This window comes from Mytilus californianus, unplaced genomic scaffold (assembly GCF_021869535.1).
Source record: "Mytilus californianus isolate M0D057914Y unplaced genomic scaffold, xbMytCali1.0.p SCAF_2, whole genome shotgun sequence".
Classification (NCBI taxonomy): Eukaryota; Metazoa; Mollusca; class Bivalvia; order Mytilida; family Mytilidae; genus Mytilus; species Mytilus californianus.
In genome coordinates, this window is record NW_026262668.1 from 35,755,127 (window position 1) to 35,772,763 (window position 17,637).

The window sequence follows — 17,637 nt, forward strand, 5'->3', positions numbered from 1 at the left end:
ACTCATAGGGTCTTTGCAGCTGAAATAAACACATTTATTCTAAAACCAGTTGTTGGCATGATTGGGGTTATGTTCTTCTCATATATTTTATGATGGTATGATACTAAACCCCTAACGGGAGGGATTGTACTTGATTTTCATATGATGAAGACATAATCTTTCAATCAGTTTAATTGAGGTCTGGAGCTGGCATGTCAGTAACTGCTAGTAGTCCTTTGTTAATTTATGTATCATTGTCATTTTGCTTAGTTTCTTTTGTTACCTATTCTGACATTGCTGTTTGTTTGTTTATTCTACATTGGCTAGAGGTATAGGGGGAGGGTTGAGATCTCACAAAACATGTTTAACCCTGCCACATTTTTGCGCCTGTCCCAAGTCAGGAGCCTCTGGCCTTTGTTAGTCTTAAATGTTTTTTAATTCTAGTTCATTTATATGTTTTGGAGTTTAGTATGATGTCCATTTTCACTGAACTAGTACATATTTTTATTTAGGGGCGGGGTTGTTGTCTCTTTGACATATTCCCCATTTCCATTCTCAATTTTATTTTATAGAATAGATATCCACTTTCATTTCTATCTTGCTCATTACTGAAGGTCTTACAGTGACCTATAATTGTTAACTTCTACTTCATTTGGTCTCTGGTGGAGAGTTGTCTCATTGGCAATCATACCACCTCTTCTTATTTTTATAAGATTTACAATACTGCCAAGATGTCTGAACTGTGAATTTACTCAGATACTTAATTTTTCATTCTGATCTTGTAATCTCTTTCAAAATTTATTTGAACCGCCTCAGTGGTCTTGTGGTAGCCTGCTCACCATGGAAGTGGGTGGTTTTTAGTTCGATCCACAGCCTGGTCATACAAGACTTTTTGTAATTGCTGCTTCTCTGCTAGGCACAAAACATTTTAGAATTAGAACACAGACTGGTTGGCCCAGAGTCATATTAATTTTTCCCGCATAGGTTGACATGTCTTCCTGCCAACTGTAACCTTGTGAACTAGCATGTTAAAAATCCTGCTACCCCTGTCAGTCAAGTGCAAAGCAGAGTTCATATTCATAGCACATTAACATGCTCTTGTCCTTAATATGCATTAAATTTGCAACTGTTTTTTAATAATAATGGAGGGACAAAATAAAAAAGACAAAACATTTTTCCCTAATGCACATTTATTTGTGCTGTAAAAATAAATTAAATTTCATTTTTTTTCTTAAACCATTATAGGTCAAGGTACGGCCTTCAACACCGAGCATTGGCTCACACCGAACAGCAAGCTATAAAGGGCCCCAAAATATAGCCTATTTGAGTTCTATGAATCCTCAAAACCTAAATCTTTGAAATTCCCAAATTCATATGTGGTAGATATTTAAAAAAAATCATAAATGATATTTTTCTTACTGTTATACAAACTGACAATTTTCCCCAGTTATTGATTATCAATTTTTGAAAAAAAGTTGCCCTTTAGGTCTCTGTACAAATACTTATTGCACAGTCCATCCTGTTTACAGTGAAATACAAATAAAATTCACTTGTCCATAGTGAACTTTTTTATGTTAATATAAAAAACGAGGAGATGTGGTATGATTGCAAATGAGACAACTCTCTACCAGAGTTCAAATAAAGTTGAAGTAAGCAATTATAGGCCACCATACGATCTTCAACAATGAGAAAAACCCGTACCCTATAGTCTGCAATAAAAGGCACAGACATGAAAAATCTGAAACAATTCAAACAAAAAAACTAACGGCCTAATTTATAACAATTCAATTTACGAAGGAAAAAAAAATATCACACACATGAACCAATGACAACAACTGTTCTATTTGGGACAGGCACATAAAGAATATGCAAGGTTGAAATTGTTTGTGAGTGCAGTTATTTTAAACAACATTGTAAAGAGTTATGAACAGAACATTTGACACGTTGCTGTTATGGTCAATTCTTCTACTCCATTACCTGTTATTTACCTTGTTAAATAAACTTTTAATTTTAGATGGTTACTTTTTAAATTCAGTAACAAATTATCTGGAGTTCATGTACCGTATAGACAAAGATACAATTTGAAATGTATAATGTAATTCAAAATCTTTTAAAAAAAAAATATTTTTGAAGATTTCAATAACTTAAAGAACTAGTTAGAGTGGGTGACGCATATTCGCCGCAAAATTAGTTCATTTCCACCTACATCCGACCTACTTTCGAATATTTGAAACTTTTTTTGTAGGTTTCAGAAAGTTTACTATATGAAAAAAATGTTTGATAAAGGAATTCTCTTCAAAACATTAGTTAAATATTTTAAAGATGAACGCAAACTCAAGAGGAAATTAAGTTGTTCTTGTGCCATGGGGGACACATTTTCGCCGCAATGTATGATATGACCATCCTCATTTTCCTTGTATATTATAAAAACAATTGTTTGCAATTACATGAATTAGCTTGAGAGATCATTCCTATACGATTTTTCTAACAAATATTTACTTGATGACTGCGCATGCGTGCCATATAAATTTTACATAATTGCCAAAATCGTTCAAAAACACCTGCGTATTTCTTTATATGTGCGAATAACATTGGAAATGGGGTAAAGAGGAATATCAACAGTTCGAACATTATAAACAGCGTTTAGCATCTATTTAGGCAAGTATTGGGTAAAGGCACACGAAATTTACAGAAAAAATTGCAAAAACGGCGAAAATGTGTCCACGGCGAATATGCGCCACCCACTCTACATCAAGAATAATAATGTTTGAATGTCTGATTTTGAAATATTTGTGCTTGGAGGATTTATAAGTGGGCAGATGATTTGTCTAGTATTAACAAATTATCCAACTTAAAGGATAAAAAAAAAGATTTAATAATATTTTTATGGGAGGTTTATGACAGTACATTAAAAAAAAATTGTGAACCAAATATATAAAGCATATTTTGTTCTCCTTAGTTTTAAATATTTGAATATTTCTTTTCAGTAATGTAGGAAACAGAGCATTTTATTTTAAAGACAGTTTGGCTTTGCTGGAACACGCTTTAACAAATTATTTTTGTGAAGGATTACGACATGATGGCTATACACAACTCACATGTCCAGAATTTTTTAAATCTCTGATTGTGGTAAGATTTTAAAAACCTATGAAAAGGGTATGGTCTACAAAATTTCAATTTTTGTTAACAGCACAAATAAATCCCTGAAGGCTGCTTAGGGGCCAATAAAAAGGCATAGATCATAAGCTAAAACTTGTAAATATGTATTAAGTTTCATTGTTTGTAGGCCCTGTCTGTTATAGAAGGTTGGCATTATGTTTTCCAGTCCTGTGTGTTGAAGATTTTTTATCAGGTTAAGGATTTTGGTCATGGTAGTTTACTGTGAATTTGTGGTCACATCAACTTGAAACTTTGTACACATGTTCATTGTTATGTGAACTTGATAAAATATTTGCCAAACTAGGGTTTTGACTCAGATTGCATGGTTCCCTGAACATGGAAATGTGATAGAGCGAGTGTGGCATGTGTCTTCACATATGTGAGTTGTACAGGCACATATTCCGTATTCCTTTTACATTAAGGATTTTGTTTACTTTTAAACTTCATAATGTTTTAAAAAGATATTATAATGTCCCTTCTCCTTAATGTCTTGAAATCAATCCAATGTCATGTAAATCTTAATTACAATGCTTGAGCAAACATTTATTCAAACAAAGCAAGCAAGCCAACCAAACCTTTAAACTACAAGCATTAGGAAAATAGCTCTAATGTCCATAAGATTCTTATAATTGTCACTCTTGGTGCCAATCAGAAAATAATCACAGTTTATTTTGTATGTGAGGATCCACTGGAATTGATCACTCAGTCACTATATTTTTCAGCAGGAATGATTCAGCCAGTTTTAAAGGGGGGAAACCAAGACATTATAAATAGATGAGAGTAATTTGGTCAAAGGTAGACAAATAGAAAAAAAAATTAAAATAGAAAATCAGAAAAGGTGAAAATAAACAGATGGATTACAATGCTACATACCAGGCATCTTGGAAATAACAAAGGATGACAATTGAAACAATTGCTCCATTCAGCTTAAAATGAAACATATCAAATTAACTACATTGGAAAAAACTTTTCGTTCTTTTCATTCCTCAGGAATGCTTAGAAAAACTGAGGACAATAATTAATTCTTTTTTGTTAAATTGTTGATTTTATAAATATTATTGTTTTTTTTAATGCTTACATCTCATAGTGATGTCTTCCGAGAATAATATTTTTGGAAATTTACGTTTTAAATTATGCTTTAGAATATTTTATACATTATTTGATGCATATTAATTTTCTTCTCAATGCTATACATGTATTATATTTTGTAGGAAGGTTGTGGAATAGAGTCTGAGCAGGTAAGTTTGAAATATAACCTCCCATTGTCGAAATAAGAGGTGGTGTATGATTGCTAATGAGACAACTATCCAACAAAGACCAAATGATGTGGATGTAATCCATAAAGTAAGCTATAAAAGACCTTGACATTACAAAATGTGAAACAATATAAATGAAAATCGATACACAAAAAGCAAATATGGCAAACAGCAACAAATGACAACCACAGAATTACAGGCTCCTGACTGTGGACAAAGCACATAAAGAATGTGGGGGTTTAAACATTCAAATATATCTATTATTTGTAAGAATAAGATTCATTAGCTTATCTTGACAATAAAAATAAAGTAGAAAACCACACTTATAGAATAACCTTTCTCAAGGTTAAAGGATTGTAAAACCAAATACCAAAGCAGCAAAACAACAAAAATTGAAAAGCAACTGAATGCACATTCAAAAGCGGAGGAGTTGACTAGTTTATAAGCTTTACTATCTTCTATTTTAATTTAATTTCTAGGTTTTAAAGTTGAAACAAAGACCTGAGAATCCTTCAGATGACTACTTGGCAGGGATGTCCATAATGTCTTTTATTGGTATGCTGATTTACTTTTGAGTGTTGGGATATACAAGAAAGATATTTTCACATATGGTGCTAAAGAACATTGTTTTCATGCAAGTCATTGTACCGCCGTTCCTGCCTTACATCACAACAACAGTCACAATTTTCTGGAAATTATTGGTTAAAGAATAAAAAGTCTTCATTTGGCTCGAGGTTTATGACTTGCAAAATTATCTATGTTAACTGTTGATTGTCTAGATTCAATTCTTCTTCCTAACATAGTATAATTTTAAAGTCAAAATGAATTTTCATTATTTAGGAAATGAGTTTTGGGAAAGAGTTGTTGGTTTATATATATTAATGAAAATTGTTCAAGTTTCTGGTAAAGTTTGTATGTTCTGTTAAATAGTAATGTTTATTTGTTAATGTTTTATTTATTTAAAAATAGTTTAATTTTTTTTCAGCATATGTAGCAAAAAGTAGGATAAACTTAACAAATGAACCATTAAAATATTTTTCTTGTGGGCGGAGCTACACACCAGGTATGTAAATAACTTGTTTGTATTAATTAATCTGTAGGCAATTGAAAAATTGAAATCCTTTTGTACTTGTTTACATTTGGTATATCATTTCATTTTTTAGTTCATACTTTAAAGGACAAAATTATAAAGTTATATTCCATCATTGTGTTATGAGAACAAGGAAATGTGTTTATGTTATATCTTATAAAGCATTTATAGGAAGTCCTATGTCAAAAATTACATATCTTATTCATGTATTCTATTTTATGGTATTTATGTTTCCAGAATGTAACATTGTGTACAATGCTGTAGTACTTTTCATGTTACATTGATTATATACACTCAGATAAATGATTAAATACATCTTTTAAGAGATATATTAGACATAAAATTATAAAGATTTAAGTGTTAATTGCTTTCTGTTAAAATGGCAGTTGTATAATAAAGTTAAGACTTCAGTTTCATGTTACTCAAGTTTTATACAAATATGAATAAAACAAGGTTTGGGTAATAGGTCACTGGGACAGCAAAAACAAGAACACTAATCAACTAACTAAAAAATTAACGAGATCAGCCTATGGTTTTCAATGATAGATAAGTGTTCAAACCATGTGTCAAGAAATATAAAAATCTTAAAGTCTAGCTATGAAGAAATTGAAATGAGACGAACAAAGATATGTTTTTTATCTGACAAGATTTAAAAGAAATGTTTAAAAGAAATGAAAACTGCTATATTTTTTGACAAGTCAAATAGTTTCATTTCACTATTTCCAGAAGACCATTTATTTTCTTTGGGTTGATTTTTTTCAGAAACACAGAATCATAGTTCAGGACTATTTCATGCCACACAGTCAGTAAAGGTTAGATAACAGATGGTTTGGATACTAGTAAGAAACACTTTCATTGGAAATAAAAGTTCTTAATTTAGTGCAAGCCATAGGAAAGATAGATTGATTGTTGGTTGCTTAAAGTCCAGTGGCAAATAATTCATGCATGTTCAGGAGGAGAACAAATTAACAATAAATATTATTAGATCCTGTAATAGAGGCCAGCGGGGATGAAGGTCAGAGAAATTTGAACTGACACTGGAAAATGAGGGTATATTGAATAGGAGCAGAAATTTTGCCTTGCAACAGGCCACCTACGGACCCCTCAAAGAGTTGTCGCAAAGGTTCTTGACTCACAGAGAGCATGGCACTTGCTTTACACAAGGCATCAGATTTAACGTCCCCATTCTGATAGGACGTCGCTGCATACTTGTACATCATGCACAGCCAAACGGATGCCCCACTTTAGCAAGGGTTTTACTGCCGGTCCGAAAAAGACCAAAGTAACCATATTTCTATCTCCCAGCCACCCTTGGGGAACCCTAGGAAAGACAATATAGCTTTAAAAAAAATGAACAACATAAAATTGAGAATGGAAACGGGGAATGTGTCAACAACCAGACCAAAGAGCAGAAAACAGTTCAAGGCCACCTATCGGACTTCAACACAGCAAGAAAATCCCACACCCGGAGGCGGACTTCAGCTGGCACCTAAACAAAAATGTGTACTAGTTCAGAGAACATAGAAGTCATACTAAACTCTGAAACATATAAATGAGGCAAAATTAAAAAAACATACAAAACTAACAAAGGCCAGAGGTTCCTGACTTGGGACAGGTGCAAAAATGCGACGGGGTTAAACATGTTTTGGAAGATCTCGACCCTCCCCTTATACCTCTAGCCAATGTAGAATAAATAAACACACAGCAATACGCACAGTAAAACTCAGTTTAAAAGAAGTCCTAGTCCGATGTTAAAATATGTAACAGAAGAAACTAAGCAAAATGACAATGATCAACATAAATTAACAAAGGACTACTAGCAGTTATTGACATGCCTGCTCCAGACCTCAATTAAGCTGAATGCTCTCCCTTAATTTGTTTAATCTTGTATTACTTTGTTGAATTTGAATATCTTTTATTTAAAGGAAACTTTAAAACTCAACTCTTATATCAATGCAGGTTGCATGAAGTGCATGACTTGCATTAAGCGTGTTAAGTATTGGGAATAGAAGCTGGGTGGATTTTAATCCCCTTCAGAATGATTATTACAATGTATGGTTTCTTGCTATATATATTTATTCAATATTCCTAAATGATAATGTGATTGAAATATTTTGCAGGTTAACATGTTTTCTATGTGTAGAGATTGGGAAATATGTGACAGCTTACTTCAGACAGAGAAAAATAATTTATGGAATATATACAAACAGTTTAATATTCCATGTAGGTATGTTAATTTACTTCTTGTACTTTAATTCTGGTACAGTACAGAAAGCTGTGATTCTAACCCAAAAGTTTACACAATAACGGAACAAAAGTTATTTGATTTACTTTAATAGTACAATGTACAGTATATATACGTAGTTGTTCACCTCCTGATGGGAAATGTATTTTTGTTGGGGTAGATTGCTTTCATGCAATCAAAACCCTTATGTGGCTGGCTTGATAGTTGTCAATTTTCTAGATTAGATCACTGCTTTTGATATATACAAAACATAGTGCATTAAACACAATCTATACATCCTACCAATGAAAATTTCATGAAATTTATCAATGAAATATATACTTAGATATTCAAGTTACAAAATAATGCACATTTGTATAACAATACCTGTCAAGAAATTTACACAAATTGTTCATGGAACATAAATCTACTGTTCTAAAAATATCAATTTATATGTCATTGTTAAAGTAATATTTAAAATTGAAGTTATCTTCCTTTATACATAATTGTAGCTGAAACAACTATATGTTGCAATGTTTATTTTTTAGTTTGCAATTTACCCTTCAGTGCTCACAATCACTTTGATTTAGCATATCAATTTTGGTGGATTCCAATATCATGCATTGGATATCATAATTTGTATGTTTTGGAATATTTGTTATACAAAATATAAATAAGAAGATGTGGTATGAGTGCCAATGAGACAACTCTCCATCCAAGTCACAATGTATAAACAGTTAACAATTATAGGTCAAAAGTACAGCCTTTTAACACGGAGCCTTTACATTTTAAATTGGAATGGAACAAAACTCAACAGATTTTTTCACCCATTTTATAGTTGTGTATACCTAATTTTTTTTTATCAGGTTGAAATCGGATTTAAGCAAAAGACTGACTTTACCATTCCTTCAGTGTTTACAGGAATAGAAAGAGACTTCACAGAATCACTTCCAAAAAATAGTTAGCTGTATAGAATGATTTGTTGGTTTCCCATTGGAAATCAAAGATTTTGTCATTTCTACACATGCTAAAAATATATGACGTAAAAACAAAGTTTGACAGTTTACATAATAATTAAACAAAATTTGACAGAATTGTTGTAAACATTGACAATTGTGCATTTCAAAGTATTGTTGTGATTAGATTTTCATTTCTTTGTAGCACAGCAAGAGAAAAAGGGGAGTGTACTTAGGACAAAAACAAGCTATGATTAACATTTAAACTAATTTGATTTTATTCCTATTTTTGTTGTTTCAGACTAGTGACAATATCATCACCATTATTACACAGGTCTGAGGAAATGAGAATTGAAATTCAGTTTTGGGCCAAGTCTCTACATAAATATTTAAAAGTAAGTGAACAACAACCCTTTTGTCATAACAAAGGAACATGCCCATTAAAGACTTCTGTAAAGTGCATCAATGTTTCCTGAGCAAAACACACTTTTTCTCCCCCCCCCCAAAAAAAATCAGCAAAATTGTTCAAAATACAAGGGACTGTGATATTTTCCAAGCAGAATAATCATTTGGCATGGTTTATTATTTATTCAGGCTGAGTTATTGGAATGGCAAGTACTGCTGTGAGCATTGCTGTTAACTGGCACCATGTGACTCATTTACTTCAGCAATACAATTATTTAACTGGAATCCACTTAAAATTTACAATACAGTGTAGCAATATACAGTACAGTAAAAATGGATCCTTGTCATCTAATTTGACTGTTATATTAAAAAATTTATGTGATGTACTAATTAATAGAAAGAAAGATGATTAGTGTTTGTTTGATTTAATTTGATCTCATGGCAAAATATTGAGAACTAATCACCATGCAGATTTTGTCTAAACAGAATAGCCAAACCATTTGTAGCAAACTTGGGGCCATAAACCAAAAGAAGAAAAGCTAGATTTTTTCTCAAGTGTTTTATTTGTAATATTTTTTTTATATACAGTGTATATATTAGGATTGGAAAATCTCCTTTTTTCCTCCTACTTCATTACTTTCATTCACAACGAAAACATACTCAAGTTTAACCCTGCTACATTCTTTATGTGCCTGTCCCAAGTCAGGAGCCTGTAGTTCACTGGTTTTCATTGGTTCATATTTTTTTTTGTAAATTGTTTTGTTATAAATTTGGCCGTTAGTTTTCTCATTTGAATTGTTTCACATTTTTTCATGTCAGGGCCTTTTATAGCTGTCTATACCGTATGGGTTTTTCCCATTGTAGGCTGTACAGTGACCTATAATTGCCTATATCCACTTATTTGAACTCTGGTGAATAGTTATCTCATTAGCAATCATACCACATCTCCTTATTTTTATATCAAGTGTTTTGCAAAATGAGACATGATGTAATGTCACAACAGTTATACTCAGGAATTCTTGCGCAAATATTTCAAGTCTCCTTATAAACCAAACATTATTTCCGACAACAAACCCTCTAATAGCACCAAGGCTTGTAAAGTTGTCCTATAAACGAAAAAGGGTGTCAACTAAACTATATGAAAAGTATTGAAAACAGTTGTATCAACAAAGTAAGTTTCTATTCTAGCATCACTGCTCATTGTGACTTTATGCCAACTCATGTAAAATGATACTAACATCTTCAAATATAAAATATGGCAATATTTTGTGTATTATAGGTCTCCTCCGTCTCCATGGTGAGTGACTATATCAGCAGAAGACTAATGACAAGGCATTATAAAGGAACATTACCTGTTTATATGGTAAATATTAATAAGCACTAAGCACAGCAATGAGCTCATACTGTAGTATAAAGCGTTAAGAAAAGAAACTTGAAAACTCTTTATATGATGCATTTTTATTTAAAAAAGGCATTAGTTCTTGTGGGGTGTAAAATTGGGTTTTGAATTATTGTTCTAATTTTTAGCTCACCTGGCCCAAAGGAAAGACAAGTTCTACAAATAAGTCTCATGATTGAAATTGTGAGTTGACTCCTTATTAGAGTTATTGCCCTCTGATGACGATTTTTACCAATATTTTGCGTTTTTATGCCCCCACCGTAGCGGTGGGGGCATTAAGTTTTACCCTTGTACGTCCCAAAATTGGTTTCCGTTCTCTAACTTGAGTTTGCCTCAATCAAATGTTATGAAACTTATACACCATGCTTATTATCACAAAACACAGATCAAGTTTGAATTTTGGTGGTGTCACTTTAACCGTTCTAGAGTTATGTCCCTTTATAAATGGAAAAATTGCAAAATTTTTAGTTTCCATTCTCTTTCTTAAGTTTGCCTCAACCAAATAGTATGAAACTTATACACAATGCTTGTTACCGCAAAACACAGATCAAGTTTGAATTTTGGTGGCGTCACTTTAACCATTCTAGAGTAATGCCCCTTTATAAATGGAAAAATTGCAAAATCTTTAGTTTCCGTTCTCTTACTTAAGTTTGCCTCAACCAAATGTTATGAAACTTATACACAATGCTTATTACCACAAAACACAGATCAAGTTTGAATTTTGGTGGCGTCACTTTAACCTTTCTACAGTTATGCCCCTTTATAAATGGAAAAATTGCAAAATTTTTATTTTCTTCTAAATATCAAGTTTTTTTTTAAATTGGAGTTATCTTCCTTTGTCCATGATTATAGTTGAATCAACTGCAATCAATGCTTTATACAATGCAATGTTTAATTTTGACTTCCACTGATAAAACACAGATCAAGTTGAATTTGGATAGTGTCACTTTAACCATTATTGAGTTATGCCCCTTTATAAATCGAAAGATTGCAAAATTTTTAGTTTCCATTCTGTAACTTAAGTTTGCCCCAACCAAACATTATGAAACCTATAAACAATATTCATTACAAAAAAACTAAGATCAAGTACAAGTTTTTTGTTTCCGTTTTCTAACTTTAGTTTGCCTCAACCAAATGTTATGAAACCTATACACAATGCTTAGTACTACATAAAACAGATTAAGTACGAAATTTGGTGGCGACACTTTTAACATTCTTGAGTTATGTCCCTTTATAAACATAAAAATTGCTGAATTTTTAGTTTCCGTTCTCTAACTTTAGTTTGTCTCAACCAAATGTTATAAAACTTATACACAACTGTTCTAGAGTTATGCATGTTTACAAATAGAAAAATTGCTGAATTTTTAGTTTCTGTTCTCTACTTAAGTTAGCCTCAACCAAATGTTATGAGACTTACACACAATGCTTATTACCACAAAACTCAGATCAAGTTCAAATTAGGGTGGCGTCACTTTTACCGTTCTTCAGTTATGTCCCTTTATAACTATATGATATGCAAGCGGGGGCATCATCTGTGTCCACATGTGGACACTATCCACATTTATTTTTGCCTTATATCTTAAAAATTATAATAGATAGATAGAAACTTAAATAAGCAAAATTTATCTGCAATTTAGACATATGGTGGAAATCGTCTGACGACTTCTTATTGGAGTTATTGCCCTTTTTTGTCTCGCCTTGACGGAGTCAAAAAGCGAGACATAGGTATGCTGTTTCCGGCGTCATCGACGGCGTCAACAATGTATTAGTTTGTGATTAGGTCTAGTTCATGGTGAACCACTTTTGGTAGGTCAATGATATTTGGTATGCAGTTGTATTAGCATTGGCACATCTCATTACTTTGGAGATTATTTGGCCCCGCCCCCTCAGTCAAGGTCTATTGACTTTGAAACTTTTCATAGTTTACATGTATTAGTTTGTGATTAGGTCAATTTATGGGGAACCACTAGTGGTAGGTCAATAATATTTGGTATGCAGTTGTATAAGCATTGGCATATCTCATTTCCATGGAGATTATTTGGCTCCGCCCCCTTAGTCATGGTCTATAGACTTTGAAAATTTTGCTAAGTTAACATGTATTAGTTTGTGATTAGGTCAGTTCAAGGGGAACCATTAGTGGTAGGCCAATGTTAATTGGTGTTCAGTTGTATAAGCATTAGCACATCTCATTTCCATGGAGAATATTTGGCCCGCCCCCTCAGTCATGGTCTATTTACTTTGAAACTTTTGCTTAGTTTACATGTATCAGTTTAAGATGAACTGCTAATGTTAAGTCAATGATATTTGGTATGCAAATTTATTGGCATTTGCAAATATTGTTTCCATGGAGATTATATAGCCCCACCCCTGATCATGGTTCATTGACTTTTAAACTTTTACATAGTTTACAAGTTAATGTTTGTGTTTAGGTTTGTTTAAAGGGAACGACTTATAATAAGTCAATGGTATTTAGTATGCAGTTGTATTAGCATTGGTACATCTCATTCCATGGAGATTGTTTAGCCATGTACCTTCAGTCATGGTTCATTGACTTTGAATATTTGCATAACTTACATGTTAAAGTATTGCTATTTTAATTTCAACATTTGCATTATCAAAATTACAAAAAGGCGAGACATATCTCTGTGATAACAGTTTATTTTGCGTTTTGCCTTATATGATAAAAATTATAATAGATTTTGTAAATAGTAAAATTTTGCTGATATAGTTAATAAACTAACACTCTTTATAGGAGTGATTGCCCTCAAATTAGGATTTTGTTTTAACCTCTTTTGTGTTTTGAGCAAAAACTAAAGAAGATGGAGAGAAACTAAACAGACTAAATGATCAGCAATACAAGATCAACAAAACAGAGATTTTTGTCATGAATTCTGTTCTTGTTTACAATGTTGGAGAGTGTCCTTTGTCTAATATGCACATAGACCAAGGTGAACGACACAGGCTCTTTAGATCCTCTAGTTTTATGAACTCCTTACTTTAATCAGTTGTCATATAGCTTCAAGATTTTATATTATGTATATTGAACTGTCAAATTTCATTGATTTATTATAGCTTAACCATTGCCAAAAAACAAAAAAAAAACTACCACATCTTTGGTGATCTTTTAATTCAGAGGCTTTCAACAACCTGCTGGTAATGAGTAGTGTTATTGTCATTTCACCAGTAAATAATTATAATGCATTGGTTCTATTTTAAAACACTGCATTTATGGTAACATGCTTTCAATTTACTTTTCATCAAAACAGATTTTAGAAACTAAGAGTAACCATTTTATATTTGTCAGGTTCATTGTGAGGCCCTAGATGTTACCAGGTTAATTGCCATTTTAATAGAATATGGTGCTATACAACAGGTAAATAACAACAAAAAATAAAGTATGAAACCATTGTGCTTATTGCAGGAACAAAATATCTAGTTTATGAGTATTGATTAGGTACTTATATATTTGCAACATTGTCTTTTAATGATGATGTAAAAGTTTACATACATTGTGTATAGTTTTAAAAATTTTACTCATATTTTTTTAATTTTCTGAATTATTTATGAAAAACGCAAAATCAGGTCTTACAAAAGCAATTATTTTTTTGCTAGCACTTTCTTGTTAATTACTGCGGATTCATTGTTAATTGTGGAAGACCAATTTCCATTGATTCCATGGGTCCAGGTGAACCACAATTTAAATGTTAAATGAAGTACAAAATTTCTTTAGGCTTGTAGGCAGACTTTAGCAAAACCACAAAATCAAATATCCACAAAAATATCATTTTTCTTTAATCCACGAAAATTAATGAATCTACAGTATTTCTGCTTATGGTAGAAACATCCAAAGATCTGTAATTGTTTAAAGTGTAAGTTGCATTCTATTGATAAATGATGTCTAACTTTTTCTTAATGAATGTCAGTTACTAACAAATATTAATGTTTACCATGGCTAAATACTGTTAACATGGAAATTTTGCGAGATCCATGCGTAAACTTTCAGCCTGGGTTTTAAATTCCTACCTTGAAAAAAAGCGCTCCCTTCATCTCAATATTGTTGTTTTGTACAAACTATTCATGTGTGGTACTTTTTTTGTATTTTACAAGATCTCAAAATAAGCAAAAATAACTCCTGGAAGAAAATTTTCACGTTTACAGTACACATACCTATTTTTACTGAAATAACAGTTGTAAAAATTAAAACTATTTATTGCGAACCCAATGAAAGTTTTCCACAGTGCCATCTCTATCTTGACCAGGTATTTAAACTTTTGCAAGTTCACCTGTCCTATTGAATAGATACAATAGCTATTGTTCTCTGTGTAGTTTATTCTCTGGGACCTTTAAATTTCTTCTAAGAGAAATCTATCATTCATTGATTAAATTACCTGAGTAAAAAAAATTTCTTATATATAGACAAAAATACTGTTTTTATACTCATTAACTGCGTGTGATGATGTAGTTATTCAATATTAATAATATATATTTTCATTCAGTTTAATATAAACATAGATTCAATCATAAAAATTTGATTTCTGACAAAACTTTCAACATTGTTCCTTTTAAAAAAAAATTTGTTTGACATAAATAAGAACTTGAAAATAATGATGTTTCAAATTAAGATCTTCTTAAATGTATTCTATAACTAAACAAAAAAAAATCAAATTTCAATAGGAACATTGATAAAACTTTTGTTAGAAATCAACTTTTTATGATTGAATCAATGTTTATATTAAACTGAATGAAAATATATTATTAATATTGAATAAATACATCAGCACACACAATTAATGAGTATAAAAAAAGTATTTTTGTCTATATATAAGAATTTTTTTTTACACAGGTAATTTAATCAATGAATGAAAGATTTCTCTTAGAAGAAATTTAAAGGTCCCAGTGAATAAACTACACAGAGAAAAATTGCTATTGTATTCATTCAATAGGACAGGTGAACTTGCAAAAGTTTAAATACCTGGTCAAGATAGAGATGGCACTGTGGAAAACTTTCATTGGGTTCGCAATAAAGTTCTATTTTTTTTGGTATTCAAAATATGTTTCATCTTTTTAATCTTATCAGTTAAACTATGCTAGTTAATTTGTCAGCTATTGCTTACACTATTTTATATTTTCTTTTTTATGTAGGATACATACAGTTTTCCTGATCTGGAATTCCTGGACAAATACTGGATACATCCTAAATGACATTTAGATAAATAAAAAGTTGTTTTTAAGCTATAGTATGTGTGGCTTATCAAAACAAAGAACACCACATTATTATACAAATCTGTTTGAGGAATGACTGTAATATTTTTTCTGTCTATGAAGAAATAACATAAAAAATGTGGTGCACACTAAATAACCCGCGTCACAGGTTATTTAAAAGTGTGCACCACAGTTTTTATGTTATTTTGAATAGGCAGAAAAAATATTACAGTCATTCCTTATAATTTAATTCTAAAAAGGAGTAAATCATGATAAAAACGTTGATGATGTCACGGTCACTTGACAAAATTATGTCTATGAGCTGATAGACAAAACACTTTCAGCCAATCAGAAGACGTGTTACATCCAAAATTAAATTATTCATGAATAAACACAAGTACAAAAGTAACAAATAGAATCTGTTTATTCAACGAAAACAAAATTGGCTAGTGGTAGACTGTATCTGAACTATAAATAAAAGGAGATGTGTAAACATCAATGAGAAAGCAGTCTAACAACATAAAAAATAGGTTTATTCACAAGTAGCACCTGTTATTTTGATCATGACAAATAAAATCTTGTGACCATAAAAGTCATACATGAACAAAAGAGGACAAGATTGGGGCCATGATATAAATTGATATCTATGGTCATCTGTCATCAGTGTATGGATAGACTTAGGATTAAGTCGCATAGCTTTGAAACAATAAGTCAGAAAATAATGAAATTGAAAAATGTTACATTTGTTTATTGAAATGTTGTTGTCATAAAATGTATGAAAATTAGACTCCTTTTTATCATAGATGTCACATAACTTAGTAACAATCAGTTCAGACAACCACCATGATCAAAAGGGATCCTAACATTCACAATTTCCACATTTTCAACAAAAGATCTGTACAAAAGGGGAATATTTTGTGCCATATCATTGCTTTCATAAAAGAGTCAGTTTTCCTTATCAAGTCTTCTTGAACTTACTTGACATTAAGCAATAATGAAAAGAAAGGATATGGAGTACTAATTAATGTTTCAAAATCCAATACACACCAGATTTATTGAAAAGCAGAGAAACAATGCCTTTATTGCTGTTTCTCATCCAAAAGACAATGAGGCCTTCAACTTCAACCAAATGCCCACAACTCACTGCAAGTTCAAGACAGCCCCTAGTCTCTGAGTGAAATTATGTGTTAGCTGTTGATAACCCAGTAAGAAAGAGTGTACTGTCAAATCTTTGGAGCATAACATTTTAGTTTGGTGTTGAAATCTTCCAGAAAATGTGATATTTTCATAAACATGTGCAATTAGAAAACTCAACATTTCAGCAATGTAAGATATCACTGTATAGTGAATCATATTTGGGTGACAGATAAAAGATAGATTTCAACTGAGATGAATGAATGATAATATGTATCCGCATTCTAATATCATTGAACTATTATAGGTATGTTAGTCTTAAATCTATGTTTGGCCTCAAATCTATGTCCTTTTGTCAAATCTGTGTCCTATTTTATATTGTGTCATAAACGTCAAAAATCTATGTTCTTTTTGTCCTCAAATCTATATCCTTTTTAACATGGTAAGCACTGTCCTATGTGTTGATGTCATAATTTTCAAAACATCTTCTAAGAATTATTTTTGTTGTCAAAGACATCAATACCAGTTTACAAATGTAACAGTAAAGTAGACGAAAAATGATGAGGTTTGTTTAAAAACACGATATTGAAAAAAAGTAACAGACAAAAATGGGACATTTACACTTTAAAAATTAAAAACGGATAATAATTACTGACATTATTAACAAAATTGGGAAGATTTAGGTGCTCAGGAAGTGTGATAAAGTCTTTTTTTTTTTAAAAGCTCATAAGGAAATCGTTTGCAAAGGAAGAAGGTGCGTTAAATGGAAATATATCTGTTAGATCTCCTGGCAGTCTTTGCTTACAGGTTTCTGACATTGCAAGATACTTGTT

The 17,637-nt window shown here is 31.5% G+C and overlaps 1 protein-coding gene across 1 annotated transcript in view; it reads left to right on the plus strand.

Moving 5' to 3' along the window:
• Positions 1 to 15,705, plus strand: part of LOC127729783 (serine--tRNA synthetase-like protein Slimp) — a 28,831-nt gene extending 13,126 nt beyond the window's left edge. The window contains exons 8-17 of the mRNA XM_052237682.1: positions 2,967 to 3,108; positions 4,350 to 4,376; positions 4,874 to 4,949; positions 5,380 to 5,457; positions 6,247 to 6,296; positions 7,605 to 7,711; positions 8,966 to 9,059; positions 10,349 to 10,432; positions 13,773 to 13,841; positions 15,611 to 15,705. Coding sequence (XP_052093642.1) covers positions 2,967 to 3,108; positions 4,350 to 4,376; positions 4,874 to 4,949; positions 5,380 to 5,457; positions 6,247 to 6,296; positions 7,605 to 7,711; positions 8,966 to 9,059; positions 10,349 to 10,432; positions 13,773 to 13,841; positions 15,611 to 15,670 — 787 coding nt within the window. The 3' untranslated portion in view covers positions 15,671 to 15,705. The remainder of the gene's footprint in view (positions 1 to 2,966; positions 3,109 to 4,349; positions 4,377 to 4,873; positions 4,950 to 5,379; positions 5,458 to 6,246; positions 6,297 to 7,604; positions 7,712 to 8,965; positions 9,060 to 10,348; positions 10,433 to 13,772; positions 13,842 to 15,610) is intronic.
• Positions 15,706 to 17,637: the final 1,932 nt, after the last annotated feature.